The sequence below is a fragment of the Myotis brandtii genome, unplaced genomic scaffold, assembly GCF_000412655.1.
Source record: "Myotis brandtii unplaced genomic scaffold, ASM41265v1 scaffold61, whole genome shotgun sequence".
Classification (NCBI taxonomy): Eukaryota; Metazoa; Chordata; class Mammalia; order Chiroptera; family Vespertilionidae; genus Myotis; species Myotis brandtii.
Genome location: NW_005370318.1, coordinates 895,061 through 914,117, shown reverse-complemented (window position 1 = coordinate 914,117; position 19,057 = coordinate 895,061). Strand labels below are relative to the sequence as shown.

The following is a 19,057-nucleotide window of genomic DNA, read 5'->3' as shown; positions in this document are numbered from 1 at the left end:
CCAAAGGTGACCTCTTCATACATTACAGAGCCCGAGGCAAGACTCTACCCAAAGTTGAGTCTGAAGACTCAAACACAAGTATTAGTACCCCAAGAACAATCTGAAAGAGACCATAAACATGTATGTTACAAATAATTAAAAAGAGATAAAATGCAACAGAACAAAACATTAACATAATCTGAATAAAAATCAAGTAATTTTTGATAGAATGTCCAGAAATGCCGAATATATTCACTTGAAATTAAAACCTCAGATGGATGGGCTGAAAGGCAACTCCAACAAGACCAGAGAGAAATATGGTGAACAGGAAGGTAAGGCACGGAGGAAAACCCTCAGAACACAGTGCAGAGACCAAAGGGGAGCCATGGCACTAGACCCTGACAGTTTTGTGCACTTAAAGGTCCCAGAGCACTTTCCTCCTCCTGCTGGTGGTTGAGCCTCCATGTGGCCTGTGAGGCCAGCAGGCAAGGAAGGGTGATCTTCCTTTTGCAAGAAACAGAGGCTCAGAGATTCAGTGATTCGTTCAAGCTCTCCCAACAAGCTGTGTGGCACAACAGGCCCCCCAACTCCCAGTTCATTGCTCGCTCCAGGGTACTGTGACAGAGACAAGGTAGCAGAGAGCCCTTAGTCCCTTCAAAAAGGAAAGCATCCTAAATCCCTTTTTGGATGTAGAGCATAGGTGGTGTGTGGTTCTTGAAGGGAAAACTATCAGTGGATATAATTATAGTGCAGCAGAGCACAGAATGAGGACAATCTTGTTGTTAGATAATGTAGTGGGTGGCCCTGCTTCGAGGGAAGTGAGCCCCCCACCCCCAAGGCATATAAAGGGAAGCAACAGGAGGCCTAGAGGGACTTCTGCATAGGTGGAGGGGTAGGGTCAGGTCCCTCCCCAAGGTAGATTCCAGTTATGGGATTAATAGGTTATGACTGGAGGTTTCTGCTCTATTCTCAAAGACTGAGATTTCAGAGGGTCAAGAGCAGGTCTTGAAACAACTACTCCTGGCAAATAAAGCCTATCTGTCCCCAGGGTCCCTTGCTCACCGGGCTACAGTCGCAGTTCTGGTTGTGACCATGGAGGACAAGGGCAGATGCTGAATGCTTCCTCCAAATCAGCTTGTCAAACAAATTATTAAGCCCCGGGATCAGCTTGAACTCTGCGATCATCCTGTGAACCTGGATGGGGTTGGAAGGCAAAAGCATTTTAAAACTAATGTGAGGAAAAGATGTAGCAAAGCCTCGTGCTGGTATAATAACAACCTTCAGGACAAAGAAAGCAACAGTCAGTAGGGAGTGTTGTGGCTTACAGAAAACATCCACACATTCCCTACCCTGCTCATTAATTCTCACAATATCCTAGGAGTCACACTGTACAATAGGACCTCTTTTAAAACCATGCGTTCTGGACTTAGATAGCCCTGGGTTTGTCTCTTAACTCCACCACATACAAACTGTGTAACTGTAAGCAAATTCCTTAACCTTTCTGATTTATTCCCTGCCTCTGCATATCTATATATATAAAAGCCTAAGCGACCATTAGGACCTAATGACTGGTCGCTATGATGCACACTGACCACCAGGGGGCAGATGTTTAACGCAGGGGCTGCACCCTGGTGGTCAGTGTGCTCCCACAGCCAACCTCCCCCTGGCCGGCCAGCACAGATTGCCTGATCGGGGCCTGCCGGCCAACCTCCCTCAGTCCCTCCCCCACCCCAGTGCACAAATTTATGCACCGGGACTCTAGTTATTAAAATAAAAATGCCCCTCATGCTTCATAGTAGGATAAATTTCAAGTGGAGGCAAGATAAAAATATAATAAAATGAAACTCTAAGAATCCTAGAAAAATCTATGCAAAAGCTTTGTTGTTGTTGTTAATCCTCACCTGAGGATATTTTTTCCATTCATTTTTTTAGAGAGAGTGGGAGGGAGGGGGAGAGACAGAGAAACATCGATGTGTCATCGATTGGTTACCTCCTGCATGCACCCTGACTGGGGCTAGGGATCAAGCCTGCAACTGAGGTATGTGCCCTTGACCAACATCGAACCCGGGACCCTTCAGTCCATGGGCCCATGCTCTATCACTAAGCCAAGCCAGGTAGGGCTGCAAAAGCTTTAAAAATGACACTGAGAGCCAAAACCGGTTTGGCTCAGTGGATAGAGCGTCGGCCTGCGGACTGAAAGGTCCCGGGTTCGATTCCGGTCAAGGGCATGTACGTGGGTTGCGGGCACATCCCCAGTGGGAGATGTGCAGGAGGCAGCTGATCGATGTTTCTCTCTCATCGATGTTTCTAACTCTCTATCTCTCTCCCTTCCTCTCTGTGAAAAATCAATAAAATATATTAAAAAAAAAACCAACAAAACAAAACAAAACAAAAAAAAAATGACACTGAGAAAGACTTCCTAAAGTAGTATTCCAAACCTAGAAGCCTAGAAGAGTGTTGAATTCAACCACACAAACCTTTTAAAATTCTGCGTGGCAAAACTCACAGTAAGGAAAGCCACAAGTTAAATATGACAGATGGGACCATACTCAAAATCTTGTGTCACACTCAGGCAAAAAGCTAATTTCCTCTATAAGGAATCCTACAAATCTCTAAAACAAAAAGACCAACCCTACAGAAAAAATGGGCATAGGATACAGACAGGAAAACATAAAAGGTTCCTCAATATATGCAAAGTGCTCAGCCTCACTTAGAATATTAAGAGAAATTCAAACACCTAATTTTGTACTTTTTTAGATTGGCAAAGAATGAAAGTTTTATAATCCTGTGTTGGTGAGCTGGGCCTCAGGCATGCTCCCGCCCTGCTGGTGGGAGGGCACTGGTACTACCTGGAGAGGAAGGACAGTTTGTAGTATCCCTAAAACTTACAAATGCATATTCCCTTTGACCAGCAATTCTTCTTTTAGGAATTTATACAAAGACAAATACATATAAATACTAAATGGCACATGTACAAACTTACTCATGGCAACATTATCTGTAATACCAAAACAGACATAACCTATACTTCCATCAATGGGGAACAGTTACATAAATTATGGTACATTCACTTAATGGGATACTTGACACCAGTAAAATAGAATGAAGGTTTTTTAACATGCAGTGAATTGCACATTCATCAAAACATAATATTAAAAAAGCAAGTGTGCACATGCTATATTATTATGTAAAAAATGAGAGGAATATATATATTGCTTTTATAAGCACAGAATCTAAAAGGATACATTAATAACTGGTAAAATTAGATGCTTACAGAAGAATCAGAATGTTTAGGATCAGAGGGGAGAACGCCTTCACTGATATTATTTATCCGTTTAATATAGAAGTACCTTTTTAAAAAACAACAACATATTTTTATTGCTATCAGAGAGGAAGGGGAGGGAGAGAGATAGAAATATCAACGATGAGAGAGAATTTTGATCAGCTGCTTCCTGCACGCCCCTTACTGGGGATTGAGCCTGTAACCAGGGCGTGTGCCCTGACCAGAATCAAACTGGTGACCTCTTAGTTCATGGGTCGATGCTCAACCACTGAGCCACACCGGCTGGGCTAGAACTACTTTTCAACATTGAACTATATGAATTATTCACCTACTAAAAGTAATTTTTCACATAACACAAAATGAAGCTATTATTACCTCTTTTCAAGGCTGTCATATAAATAAAGTCAGAATAGATATGTAAATACTTGAGCACAGCAACAGTGCTCATTAATTCCCTCTTTACAAGGGGCAATGGGAGTTCAGCAGGGCTGCCTTGGGCAGGGCAGTGAAGATGCCGCCCTAACTCAGGTGTCCCGATCCTAAAGCCTGCCCCTTCCCAGCCCACCACACGCACACATTTATCAGGGGACACCAGAATCTGACAAAGCTCTGTGACTCTGGGCAGTGTTCTTTGAGCCGAGTCTCTTGATGGGAAATGAATTGTTGAAAGGACTCAATGAAGTAATATAGGGGAAGCTCAGGGCCTGACTTACAGGATGTGCTGAAAAAGAAGAAAAAAAAGACTGCTCTATTGATTACATTCATGATGATGAACGGGGGATGGAATTTATGGATGTGGAGAGCATTTCCTCCAGTCTAATGATTCAATTTACCCAAGACCAGTCACAGAACTTGGCCCAAAAGCACAATAATAAGGCCACTCTTGGGCCTTGCCAAGGAAACCCTTCCCCTTGCTATCCTGGTCTAGGCAGGGTCTGTGCGCCCATGTGCCCACAGGGCCTGGCACACAGCAGGCGCTCAGTAACTGCTGACTGTGCAAAGGACGAGCCAGCAGAGCACTGGCTCTCGGTTGGGCCGGATTCCAAGACCAGCCGATGGTCCCACCCAGGAAGCAGTGTAATCACAGTTTAACTAAAGACCACATGACTCACAGAAACTTGGTAACAGGAAGGCTCAGGAAGCAGGGAACTGCTATGTTTGGGACAGAAGAGTCAGGGCAGCAATTTAAATCCTGACTCTACCGATGCTTGGCACCTGAGAGCAGGGCCCTTTGTGCACCTTGGTTTTCTCGAGCATCAAGTGAGGGAGAAAAAGGGGTCACCACATGTTGTCTAAGTTACCAAATACCTGAAAATTCAAACATAAATAACTGTGAAAGTACCTCAAAAAAGTAAAGCACTTAGTACATGTAAGACATTATGACTATTACTTTTTATAACAAATCTATCCCATACTGAAGGAAGGAGCCCCAGTGCTGTGGATGTCAGGGTGGGATCTCACCCAGTGAGATCCTGGTTTTTAAATACCACCTCTATGCTGATGACCCCCAAAGTGATACCTCTAGTGCTGGCCTCTCCCCTAACTCCAAGTGTGGATTCTAATAGACACCTCACACCTAACTTGTTCAAACTGTACTGCTCACCTTCTTCCCTATGCCTACCCTTCCACTCCTTACCACCTTAGCCATTTCAGTAAATGGCAAATCCATCCTCCCCCTTCTTAGGCCAAAAACTTCGGAAGGAATTAAGGAAGCCATACTCAACTCTTCTCTCTTATGCCTACATCCAAACTATCAGCAAATCCTACCTGTTCTACCTTCAAAACAGATCCAGAATGCAAGTATTCCTCACGACACCCACCACCTTATGCAGGTCCTAGCTGTCATCTTTCACACAGCAGCCACAGGGTCAGCTTCCCATTTCACTCAGAGCAAAACACCAAAGTCCTTAACGTGGTCTATGAAAGCTGATGCAATCTGGCTCCGTGCAACCCCTCAGCCCTCCTCTCCTCATTGCTTTTCTAGTCCACCCCCATGCCCCTAGCCTCCCGTTTCCTTATTGGTCTCCCAACCCACCAGGCATGCTCCCACCTCAGGGGCTTGCTCCCTCTACCAGGCAGGCTGCCTTCGGGGTCCGCATGCTTGGCTCCCCTCTTTCTTCAGGACACAGCCATGCCAGATGTCCCCCTTCAGTGAGTTTCCCCATTTACACCATCTAGAATTGTTCCTCACATGTACAATGGGGAAACTGCACCTGTCTCACACAGAGGTGGGTGATGGTCCGGTGTCTGAATCAAAAGGTATGAAAGGACCACTGAGCACAGCCTCCACTCCCCTTTACTCCCCCTCCCCTATGCCTCGTTTCATCCCTAGAATAATGCAGCTAGCAGGAGAGGGCTCCTTCTCTACCTTAAAGAAGATGCTGCATACTTCCAAGGCCCTCTGTCTCCCTTTGTAGGTTACGGGCCCTTGCTCCTCTCTCCTGGAACTACTTGAAGGCTTAGGGAACCCCAGCACACCTGGAGTCCCCTGGTAGCTGCCTGGTTTTCATAATGTGACACAGTGCTGGGCTCTGGCCCACCACCGCTAGCCCCCATCAGACCGGCAAGTCCACCAGTGCATCGACAGAGCAGTCATCTTGCCAGTCACTGGCCATTTATTCTTCATGTTAAGGTCAGGTAACATAGCTAAACTGTCTGTTCTGCAGGGCACCAATGCTTTGCCTAGAAATGCTGCCCACAGCAAAGTACAGAGGAAAGACTGTGAGCTCTGGGATCAGACTGGTTTCCTCAGAGAAAAGGAAATCAACCCTAATGCTTGCTGGGCTAGAGAGCCACTCTGAGAGGCAGCCTCGTGGAGTACGCGGCGTACCACAGCGCCCAGGAAGCACTGGCGTCCGACTCCCTGCCTGAGATGTGGGGGAGAGGCCCACCTGGTTTCGCTGACGCCCCATCAGCAGCACGCAGAGGACATAGAGCACTTCCAGTTTGTACATGATCTCGTGCATAATCTTCATGGACTGGGGCAGCTGGGTCCGAGCTGAAGTGTGAGGCAGGCCATTCTCCTCAGAAGCCCCTGGAGGAGAGAACACAATGGAGGCTGAGACAGCCACCAGGAGAGAGGGTTGAGTCACTGCCTGTGAGGAAACATGTTTCTGTCCCTCAAACCTGTAGCCATTACACTGGGCCCTGAGACCCTGACAGAGAATTTGAAAGCCACAAAACCCCTCCAGGCCCCCAGAGGCCAGGCAAGCTTAGGAACTTAGGAAAACAGACTCTGCAGTTCCAGCTCATCAACTTTAACATACACTAAAAATGTCCTGACACAGCCAATGCAGTGACATGACCCCACACATTCCTTTCTCCTGTCACCATCAAATGCCCCCCAACTTCCCCACCGCCCCAAAAAGTGCCCTGACAGATGTTTAGCAGCAAATTGGGTCACACCCTCCTCAGGTCAAAAATGACTCCGAGTAGTTGGTCCCTCTCTACCTAGATTCCACAAAGGGGCACTGCCGAAAACTGGGAGGAATTCTTTTTGAAGATTTTTCCACCCAATTTTTCAAAGAACCTTCTAAACTTTTCTAAGGTTCATCTTTCTAAGGCAGCCTGGGCATCACAATTGCTGCTAGTGATACAGATAAACATATTCTCTACTAGCAGATTATCATTTCACCCAATTTCATTGTTAGTAACAATAGCAGCAACTACGTATTTATCATTTGATAGGTTCCAGGTACTGTGTTTTGGGCTTCAGGTAAACCACCTAATTTTTTCTATGACCCAATTAATGAAAAGTCTCCATGGGTCACGCAGGTCACAGAGGCGTGTAGTGATGGGAAGGCAGTAAAGCGAAGTGATAAAGACTGATGGCTCTGGAATTACAACTTGCTGGCTGGGCAAGTCACCTCCTCACTAGGCCTTAGACAGCTCTGTAAACTGGGAATAACTGTAGTGCCACAGTGGATGGCCAGGGTGACTGAGGATTGAATAAGAACACACGAACACCCCACCACCTGATTCTTGGGAAGCCCCACTCTTAGGTCCCTGTTATTTTAAAAGGTCACTGGTCAGAGTCAGGAGACCTTAGGAGTTACTTCCCATCAGTTGTCCTCATTTTAAATGTGAAAAGGTGAGTCAGTAACTACTTACTAAGGTCCTTTCAAGCTCCTATTGGACTGAAAAACGCATGGTACAGAGCAGTGGTTGGACATCAGATATATTCAGGCAAGATACATGCAGAAGTCACGGTGATTTCTGCATGTTGATATCATGATATAAAAACCTAACCTACTCTACCCTATAGACTGAAACTATTTTTTCCAGCCATATTATGTCAATAATATAAAATTATAATTCTGAAGAAGACCAGTTGCTAAATGAAGGATGATTGTTAACAGAAGACTCTGGGGCCAGATGCTGAGTCTGGACCTGAGCTCTACCATTCACTAACTGGGTGGCTGGCCTTGGATAAATTTATTGATGTCGCTATGCTCCCCTATCCGTCCTCATCTGTAAAACAGAGATAATGGCAATAGTACCTATCTCTTACCAATGCGGCAAAGATGAAAGGATTTAATATATTGGAAGTGCTTAAAACAATGCCCGGCACACATACGTTAAATAGAAATAAAAACAAACTCTGATGCTTGCTCGCTACTTTTTTTTTTCTTTTTAATCTGCAAGCTCTTCTTTTTTAAATCCTCATCCAAAGACATACTTAGACAGAAGAAGGGAGGGGGAGGGGGGGAGAGAAAGAGAAAGAGAGGAACATCAACCCTTTGCCTTCCACACATGCCCCAACCGGGGATTTAATCTGCAACCCAGGAATCGAACCGGCAACCTTTTGGTAAAGAGGACGACGCTCAACCAACTGAGCCATTCCCGCTGGGCAACCTGCAAGCTTTTAATGACAACTAAAGTTACAGTGGGCAAAGACTTAAGAAAAATTTACCGGAGAAAATCTAATTGAGAAAATTCTATTTTATTCTCATATATTTTTCTGCAGATTGGAAGAAAAACCATAATTACAGACAGTCCTCGGGTTATGTCGAACTCAACGTATGTTGTTTCGTGGTACGTTGTTTCGTGGTTACGTCGCCATCTCCCATTTATTTATAAAAAAAAAAAGTTCCATTATTTCGACATATGTATATATGTGCTTTATGTTTTTTATTATTTATTTACCACAAGTAAAGGTCAGGAATTATCTTTAATTGTTTTTTACTGTTTCACTTCATTACTGCTGTGTATGTGCTCCATGTGAGTGACGTAGGTGCTTATGTAGATGGGTTCCGACTTATGGCGAAATCGCGTGATGTCGCATCGTAGGAACAAATCTCCGACGTAACCCGAGGACCTCCTGTACTCAATTTCTATGTTGGGATACCTTGGCCCATCTCCCGGAACAATTTAAGAGTCAACTAATCTGTGAAAAGAATCTAAAGAGCTATCATGTAGATTCCTGCCTCTGCTGTACACTTGTGTGGCCTTGAAAGCCTCGGCATTCTCATCACCTAGCTCAGGGAGTCCTGGGGGTGACTGAGGAGAGGATGTCTCTGGAAGGAGCAGGTGTAGCATATGGCATACAAGTCCTTCTCAGTAATAAACGTCCGTGGAAAAAGAGACACAGGCAGCTCAGGTTCTTCCCCAAGTCACTGCCAACCTTTGGTGCCAGGTTTGTAAGAACCCCTAGGATAGGTATTTTCAAGAAACAGTCCCCAAAGTAATGGCCAGAGCTTAGTAATAAGGTAAGTCCCAATGACGAGGGAGGGAAAACTAGTTTAAGAGGCCTGCACTTCCCTCCAATCTCTTAAGCTCCACCAAACTGATTAAAGTGGCCAACACACCCTCTTTCCAGCCCCAGCACAGAATAGGTACTTGGGTTGATGAATAATTCATATACTATACAATTCACCCATTTAAAATGTACAATTCAGTGGTTTTTAGTATATTCAGAGTTGTACAGCCATCAACACAATCAATTTTAGAGCATTTTCATTACCCCCAAAAGAAATCCTACACTCATTAGCAGCCACTCGCCATTTCCCAACTCCTCAGCCCTAGGCATCCATTAAATTACTTTCTGTTTCCATGGATTTGCTTATTCAGGACATTTTGTATAAATGGAATCATACAACATGTGCTCTTTTGTTGGCTTCTTTCCCTTAGCACAGTGTTTTCAAGGTTCATTCAGGTTGTACCATGTATCAGTATTTCATTTTTTAAACTGCTGAACAATATTCTATCATATATCATATTCTGTTATCTAGTCAGCAGTTGATGGACAGTTGGATAGATTCATGTTTTGGCTATTATAAATCTGTTGCTATGAATATTCATGTATAAGTTCTTTTGTAAACATATGTTTTCATTTCTCTTGAGTATATACCTAGGAATGGACTTTCTGGTAACATGATAACTCTTATGTTTAACCTTTTGAGGAACTGCCAGATTGTTTCCAAAATGGCTGCAGTATTTTACATGCTCCCAACAGGGAATGAGAGTTCTGATTTCTCCATATCCTTGCCAACACTTGTTTGTGTGTGTGTGTGTGTGTGTGTGTGTTTTAAATATATTTTTATTGATTTCAGAAAGGAAGGAAGAGGGAGAGAAACATCAATGATGAGATAAAATCACTGACTGGCTGCCTCCTGCACACCCCCTACTGGGGATCAAGCCTGCAACCTGGGCATATGCCCTTGACCGGAATCGAACCAGGGCCCCTTCAGTCCGCAGGCCGACGCTCTTTCCACTGAGCCAAACTGGCTAGAGCTCCTTGTCAACACTTGTTATTATCTGTCGTTTTGATAAGCATCTTAATGGGTGTAAAGTGGTATTTTACTGCAGTTTAAATTTGCATTTCCCCACCGACTAATGATGCTAAAGTATCTTTTTATGTACTTATTGGCTATCTATATATCTTCTCTAGAGAAATATCTATTCAGATCCTTTCCCCACATTGTGAAATGGGTTGCTTCTTTATTACTAAGCTGTAGGACAGTGATGGCGAACCTTTTGAGCTCGGCGTGTCAGCATTTTGAAAAACCCTAACTTAACTCTGGTGTTGTGTCACATATAGAAATTTTTTGATATTTGCAACCATAGTAAAACAAATATTTATATTTTTGATATTTATTTTATATATTTAAATGCCATTTAACAAAGAAAAATCAACCAAAAAAATGAGTTCGCGTGTCATAGGTTCGCCATCACTGCTGTAGGAGCTCCTTACATATTCTAAATTCAAGTCCCTTATTAGCTATATGGTTTATAAAAATGTTCTCTACCCTCAAAAATATTTTTCCAGCCCTAGCCGGTTTGACTCAGTGGATAGAGCGTCGGCCTGTGGACTGAAGGGTCCCTGGTTCGATTCTGGTCAAGGGCATATGCCCGGGTTGCAGGCTCAATCCCCAGTGGGGGGCATGCAGGAGGCAGCCGACTGATGATTCTCTCTCATCATTGATGTTTCTGTCTTCCTCTCCCTCTCCCTCTCCCTTCCTCTCTGAAATCAATAAAAATATATTTTTTAAAAAAAGTTTTTCCATTCTGTGGGTTGTCTTTTCACTTTCCTGATAGTGTTTGTTTTTTAATCCTCACCAGAGAATATTTTTTACATTGATTTTTAGAGAGACTGGAATGGAGGAGAGGTGGAGGAGGGGGAAAAGGAGGAGAGCAGAGAGGTGAGAGAGAGAGAAAGAGAGAGAAAAAAACATCAATGTGAGAGACACACACTGATTGGTTGCCTCTGGCATAAATCAAACCTGCAACCCAGATACGTGCCCTTGACTGGGAATTGAACCTGCAACCCTTCAGTGCACAGGCCAGTGCTCTAACCACTGAGACACTGGTCAGGGCCTGATGGTGGGGTTTTTTTTGAAGTAAGAAAGGTTTTCATTTTAATGAAGTTCAATTTATTTATTTTTAATTTTGTTGCTTGTGCTTTAGGTGGCATCTAAGAAAACATTGCCAAATCCAAGGTCATGAAGATTTAATTCTATGTTTTCTTCTAAGGATTTTATAAATTCAGCTCATATATTTAAGTCTTTGATGGCTTTGAGTTAATTTTTACATATGATGTGAAGTAGGGGTTTTCAACTTCATTCTTTTGCATGTGGATAACTAATGGCTCCAGCACCATTTGTGTAAAAGACTACCTACTGTTTCCCAAATTGAATGGTCTTAGAATTCTTGTTGAAAATCAATTGACCATATTAAGTGAGAGTTTATTTCTGAACTCTCAATTCTATTTCATTATACTAGTATGTGTCTGTTTATGCTGGTAGCACACTGTTGATTCCTGATGCTCTGCAGTTAAGTTTTGAAATTATGAAGGGTGACTCTCCCGATTTTGATTTTTTCCAAGATTGTTTTGGCGTTTCTGGAGCCTTTGCTTTTCCATAGAATTTTAGGACCAGCTAGTCCACTTCTGCAAAGAAGCCAGCTGGGATTTTGACAGGAACTGGGTTGAATCTGCAGATGGATCTGTAGATCAAGATGGGGAGTACTGCTACCTTAAAAATACTGAGTCTTCTGATCCATAAACACAAGACATGAGATGTCTTTCCATTTATTTAGGTCTCTTTAATTTCTTTCAATAATGTTTTATAATTTTCAGAGTATAAGTTTTGCATTTATTAAATGTATCTCTAAGTACTTCATTCTTTTTGATATTCTTATAAATGAAATTGTTTTAACTTCATTTTAGTTTGTTAATTGCTACTGTAGAGAAACAGAATTAATTTCTGTATATTGAGCTCATATCTTGAAATTAAGCTTATATCTTCGTTGAACTCATTTACTAGTTTAGTGGTTTTTTAGTGAATTCTTTAGGTCTTTCTAGAGAAAAGATCATATCATCTATAAACATAGTTTTACTACTTCCTAATCTAGATGCCTTTTTTAAAAAAATAAGTTTTGTTTATAGTTTCACTGGGGAGGCAGGTCCATATAACGCCCCAGACTTTCCTCCCTTCAATTTTATCTGCATGTGATTACAGTGAGAATTACTAGGTTTGTACAATCTGACCCCATCCTGCTGGCCAGAGTCAAATGCTTCAGGGTTGGGCAAATGACCCAAGATGGGCCAGACTCCTTCACCATGTAGCTGGAGCCGAGACTAGAACCCTACACATTTACTAGGCAGCCTACTCATCAGAAAAGAAAAAAGAGAAGACTAAAGAAAAAGGAGACAGAGCAAGAACTCTTTGGGTTCCTAAGAATGCTCTGGTTATTAGCTCCAAACAGTCTCTCTGATTGTGCTACCAAGCCATAGTCCCTCCAATCAGACTGGAACCCTTAGAGCGGTGGTTCTCAATCTTCTGGCCCTTGAAATACAGTTCCTCATGTTGTGACCCAACCATAAATTTTCGTTGCTACTTCATAACTGTAATGTTGCTACTGTTATGAATCGTAATGTAAATATCTGATATGCAGGATGGTCTTAGGCGACCCCTGTGAAAGGGTCGTTCCACCGCCAAAGGGGTCGCGACCCACAGCTTGAGAACCGCTGCCTTAGAGGGAGTTCAAAGAGATTTCTGTCACTAGCTAGCAAAATAATCTTAATAATCATGCTCTAGGATTCCCTGAGGAAAAATTCTAGTTTGAGCAAATTTCAATTTATCCTCTTTGGAAAAGAGGTCAAGAATGGCTTCAGGAATCCACCTCTCAGGAGACCCACTACAAGTACCTTGACTGTGCTCTGATTCCTCATTAGCCACTCGCATCAGAGCATCTAGCACCAAGGCATTGTCGAGCCATGTGTACCACTCCTCCAACTCCTGAAGGAAGCTGGCTGTGCCCGTTGACTCTGATACCTTTCGAGTTGCCAGCTTGCAAAGCCGTTCAACAAAGCCAGGGATGCTGAGAAGGGCCGCTGCAGAAGAAAGAACAAAAGAAGAAATGTTCAAAACCGAGACCAGCTCTAAAGCCCTGAACAAACTACCAGCCCCTCACCTGCATGACAGGAATGATTTCTAACCTGACAGCAGCTATTCAGCCACAGTCTCCCTTTAAAATGAAAGGCCAAACAACGGTAAAATAGTAATAAAGTTATAGAAACACATAATTTTAGTAGATGCAAAGAAAAACACTCTCTTATATCTACTGGTGGAAATATAAATTAGAATAACTTATGCCTTAAATCTGTGTGTCTTTGAGCCATGGGGTCTATTACCAGAAATTTACCATAAGGAAATAACCAATTATATAATACAAAGACAGCTGTACATAGATGTTCAGTGGCATGGTTTCTATGATAACAAAAAGAAATAACTACATGTTCATTAACAGCATATTGATTAAATAGGATATATTCAAACAACAGAATACAACACCGACACTAAGAATGGTGACACATACCTCTCTATACAGTGACTCCAAAAGATGTTTAAATTTACTTACAAAAAGGTGCTTAAATGTTACTTAAACAGTATCGGCGTGGGTCTGTTTTCTTAAAAAATTTGAAACTTTACTTCTTTAAATATGTACATAAAGAAAAGATATGTTCTAAGGCATTTACTGTGGTTGTTTCTGAGAAATGCATATAAATGCTTCTTTTAAAACTACTTATCTATAGTTTGATTTTCCTATAATAAGCAAGTACAGGGAAGAAAAAAGGCAGGAAGAAAAAAAGGTAAGCCTTTTTTAAAAAAAATTTGAATTCTTTATTGTTGAAAGTATTACATATGTCTTCTTTTTCCCCCATTGACCTCTCCCTAGCTGCTCCCACCCCCCAGGACGTGCCCTCATCCCCTACTGTCTGTATTCATTGATTATGCTTATATGCATGCATACAAGTCCTTTGGTTGAACTGTTACCCCCCTTCCCCATCCTCCCTTGCCTTTCCTCTGAGGTTTGATGGTCTGTTCGATGCTTCTATGTCTCTGGATCTATTTTTGATCATCAGTTAAGCCTTTTTTTTTTTTCTTAACCCAACTCCTCTAACTGGATAATTATTCAACTCCTATGAGTAAGATGGAAATCCTGATCAGCATAAGAGAACATAATAAACTTTGAAAGCAGGGAAATCTGGGTTCAAATCTTGTCAATATCATTAACCTTCTTTAAAATAAGGCTAATATCTGTACATATTTGCTTGTATGTGCATTAAATCTTCCAGGAAGGATAGAAAATAGCAGCTGCTGAAGGCAATGAGAATTAGGCCAATGGGAATAGAGTGGGAGGGAAACTTTTCAATGAACACCATTTTGAATCTATAGATTTTTTTGAAACAGGCAAACGTGTCATCTAATTCAAACCTAATAAATATTTCATAATATCAAGATATTACTATTAATTTGGTAGTGTATAATATGGTACTGGAGTTCTGTTTAAAAAGAGTCATTATCTTGTGGAAACACTAAAATATATATAGGTGAAATTTTTATGATGACTGGGATTTGCTTCAAAATAATCCAAAGTGAGGAAGGGAAGCCCAGCTGGTGTGGCTCAGTAGCTGACTATCTATCTATGAACCAGGAGGTCATGGTTCGATTCCCAGTCAGGGCATATGCCAGGTTGAGAGCTCAATCCCCAGTGGGGGGCAGGCAGAAGGTAGCCAAATTAAATAGGATATATTCAAACAACAGAATACAACACCGACACTAAGAATGGTGACACATACCTCTCTATACAGTGACTCCAAAAGATGTTTAAATTTACTTACAAAAAGGTGCTTAAATGTTACTTAAACAGTATCGGCGTGGGTCTGTTTTCTTAAAAAATTTGAAACTTTACTTCTTTAAATATGTACATAAAGAAAAGATATGTTCTAAGGCATTTACTGTGGTTGTTTCTGAGAAATGCATATAAATGCTTCTTTTAAAACTACTTATCTATAGTTTGATTTTCCTATAATAAGCAAGTACAGGGAAGAAAAAAGGCAGGAAGAAAAAAAGGTAAGCCTTTTTTAAAAAAAATTTGAATTCTTTATTGTTGAAAGTATTACATATGTCTTCTTTTTCCCCCATTGACCTCTCCCTAGCTGCTCCCACCCCCCAGGACGTGCCCTCATCCCCTACTGTCTGTATTCATTGATTATGCTTATATGCATGCATACAAGTCCTTTGGTTGAACTGTTACCCCCCTTCCCCATCCTCCCTTGCCTTTCCTCTGAGGTTTGATGGTCTGTTCGATGCTTCTATGTCTCTGGATCTATTTTTGATCATCAGTTAAGCCTTTTTTTTTTTTCTTAACCCAACTCCTCTAACTGGATAATTATTCAACTCCTATGAGTAAGATGGAAATCCTGATCAGCATAAGAGAACATAATAAACTTTGAAAGCAGGGAAATCTGGGTTCAAATCTTGTCAATATCATTAACCTTCTTTAAAATAAGGCTAATATCTGTACATATTTGCTTGTATGTGCATTAAATCTTCCAGGAAGGATAGAAAATAGCAGCTGCTGAAGGCAATGAGAATTAGGCCAATGGGAATAGAGTGGGAGGGAAACTTTTCAATGAACACCATTTTGAATCTATAGATTTTTTTGAAACAGGCAAACGTGTCATCTAATTCAAACCTAATAAATATTTCATAATATCAAGATATTACTATTAATTTGGTAGTGTATAATATGGTACTGGAGTTCTGTTTAAAAAGAGTCATTATCTTGTGGAAACACTAAAATATATATAGGTGAAATTTTTATGATGACTGGGATTTGCTTCAAAATAATCCAAAGTGAGGAAGGGAAGCCCAGCTGGTGTGGCTCAGTAGCTGACTATCTATCTATGAACCAGGAGGTCATGGTTCGATTCCCAGTCAGGGCATATGCCAGGTTGAGAGCTCAATCCCCAGTGGGGGGCAGGCAGAAGGTAGCCAATCAATGATTCTCCCTCATCATTGATATTTCTATCTCTTCTTCTCCTTTCCTCTCTGAAATAAATTTTTAAAAAATATATTTTTTAAAGTGAGTAAGGGAGAAGTGAATGGGGGTAGAGATAGAGATAGAGACAGGCCATCAGTTGACAACGTCTAAGTTAAGTGATGGCTAAATGAAGATCAGTATACAGTCATGTGTCATATATGTCTCTACTTTTATATGTGGGATGTTCCCCATAATGAAAAATTTTAAAGTAAAATTCAAAAAAATATTAAAGAAAATTCTTTAAAAATTTTAAAACAAAGTAATTAGTTAGGACGATTATATAAAGTCATATAAATTTAGTCCCAGCACAGAGCTAAGCAAATAATCTTAGCCCTCTTTCCATCCTTTATACATTAGTGAGTGACTAGAAAATAATGTTTGACCTCATTTTAAAAAAGTGAATTAATACTACAAATTAACTTTTCCTTGAAAAGTTAAACACAGAATTATCATATGATCCAGCAATTACACTCCTAAATATATACCTCAAAGAAATGAAAACAGGTGTTCAAAAAATACATGTACACACATGTTCACAATAACCAAAAGATAAAAACCCAAATGTCTATCCAACAAAAGGACAAACTGTACTATATACATACAATGAATATTATTCAACCATAAAAAGGAATGAAATAGTGACATGCTACAGTGATTGACATCATGCTAAGTGAAAGAAGCATGATACATGGTACAAAAGGCCACATATGTATGATTCCAGAATAGACAAATATACAGACAGAAAGCAGGTGATTGCCAGGAGTTGAGGATAATGGGAAATAACTGCTTAATGTGTATGGTTTCTTTTTGGAGCGATGAATGGTTTTGGAACTAGATGGATAAACATAAATGCACAGTTATAAATATACTAAATGCCACCGCATTGTTAACTTTAAATGGTTACTTTATGTTACTTTCACCTCAATTTAAAAAAATACACTGAGATAGCTCTTTTGGTTTTTGTTTTTCTTTGAGATAACAATGTTTACTTATCAGTTTGAGAAATACCAGGAAGTTTAAAAAGGCCCTGTTCTGGGAAGGGTATACAGAGTGGGAAGATGAACCAGTTCCTTGGAAGTGTAATTTGTCAACATCTATCAAAGTTTAAAAGGCAAATATCCAGCACATCATAAGCTATGCGCAAGGTTGTTATTTGTAGGAACAAAGACTTGAAACACACCAAATTCCCATCAATAGGGGACTAAATAAATCTATCTATATAAAAGCCTAAGCGACTGTTATGACTGGTCAATGGGTCGCTATGATGCGCACTGACCACCAGGGGGCAGACGCTCAACGCAGGAGCTGCCCCCTGGTGGTCAGTGTGCTCCCACAGGGGGAGAGCTGCTCAGCTGACCGACCTGTGCTGGTGGCCCACCAGCTGGGTGGCAGCCACTCCCTCCCTCAGTAGTCTTGCAGGTCCAATCTCCAGAGAATGGGCCAGGCACCAACAGACTGGTGCCGCCAGCACCAATGGACCGGTGCTGCCAGCACCGACAGACTGGTGCCACCGGCAAAATCCCGACAGCGCCGCCGCCGCTGCCGGGCCTCCTGGAAGTCAGCCTCAGGCACTGTGGCCACTTCCCCTCCCTAGACACTCCACAAGAAATGATATAAAAGCGGCCACCAGGTGGCTCCTGATAACTGGCGCGAATGTCAGCAGGACGGATCCGGATCCTGGGCCGGCAAGGGCGTCCCACCGCCCAGCCTGGAGGGCCGATTGCGTCCCCGCCCCCGGCCTTTGGGACGGGTGCCAGAAGCAGGGCTCACGGCTGGTGAGCACCACTGCGGCGGTGCGAGCCTCTCCAGATCAGGACTGACTGGGCGCAGCGGGGCCGGGATGAGCGGGAGCAGCAGGCAGGAGCAAGTGGCATTGGATTGCCGGTTTTGACCCAATCCCCGCAGGCCATGCGGAGGGACTCCACCGTGCATGAATTTGTGTACCGGGCCTCTAGTTACAGTATAAAAGAATACTATGTAGCTGTAAAAAGGAATAAGATAATTCCAAATGTACTGGAATGGAATACTTTGCAAAATAAAGTTAAAAGCCAGAGGTGGAATGATGCTTATTTTACCATCTGTACACACAGGGAGTCAATCTCTCGCTTCACTCCTCCACCCCCATGATTGGGCAATATCTCTGAAGGGATACATGAAAAAATGGTACTCAGTTACCATGGGGAGGGGAACAAACTTTCTACTGTAATCTGTTGTTCTTTTTGTACCTTACACATTTTTTAAACCTTAGATATAAATTACTTTTTCCCAAAAATGAATAAATGAGATTGGATTCTACACGAAAATCTTCACAAAGCTGAATTCTTACTCTCACACCTCTTTTTTCCAGCTTCTTCTTTTTTTAAAAAAGAAAAGGTATTTATTATTTACACCACTGAAATAGTCCCGTAAGAACAATACACACCATGTTCATTTAAAAGGATCAGATTCCTTTCAAATACAAGAATTGTATAAACCAATACTGTCAACACAAGAGTGGTCACATTAGGTATCTGCAGGCTTAAGCATTTCAAACAATTTTTTTTTAAGCTTATGGCTAGATACTTTCACTGAAACAGTGTTGCACTTAGGCAAGATATAGTTAGAACACACACTTTTGTTCATGCATTTTAGGGCTGAATCAGTGATATGTCTCATTTTGAAATGTATTGCCTCTGCTTTTATGACAATACTTTTAGGCATAAATGTTTCTACTTAGCCACCAAAAAGAAACATTCTTGTTTCTTAGTTTTATTTTTCAATCTTACGTTTTCTATTTTTCATACTATGACATATTGGTATTGCAGCTGACATTTTCCAGTTTTACTCAAACACTGACACACATACAACCAAACAGAAAGCTCACAATTTAGAGATGTCAATAGTGGATGAGAAGAGAAATTGTGTCTATAACAAAAGAATTTTTTAAAAAAATGGTGATTTTAAGCATACCAAACTAGGTTCCTTACG

General features: G+C 41.6%; 1 protein-coding gene across 1 annotated transcript in view; it reads right to left on the bottom strand.

Annotated features, from left to right (window-relative positions):
• The window catches only part of TRPC4AP (transient receptor potential cation channel, subfamily C, member 4 associated protein), a gene marked incomplete at its 5' end in the record, with an annotated part of 57,613 nt that overhangs the window by 13,541 nt on the left and 25,015 nt on the right, over positions 1-19,057 (bottom strand). The window contains 3 exons of the mRNA XM_014550639.1: positions 1,042-1,173; positions 6,154-6,296; positions 12,909-13,094. Of these exons, the coding sequence (XP_014406125.1) occupies positions 1,042-1,173; positions 6,154-6,296; positions 12,909-13,094 (461 nt within the window). The remainder of the gene's footprint in view (positions 1-1,041; positions 1,174-6,153; positions 6,297-12,908; positions 13,095-19,057) is intronic.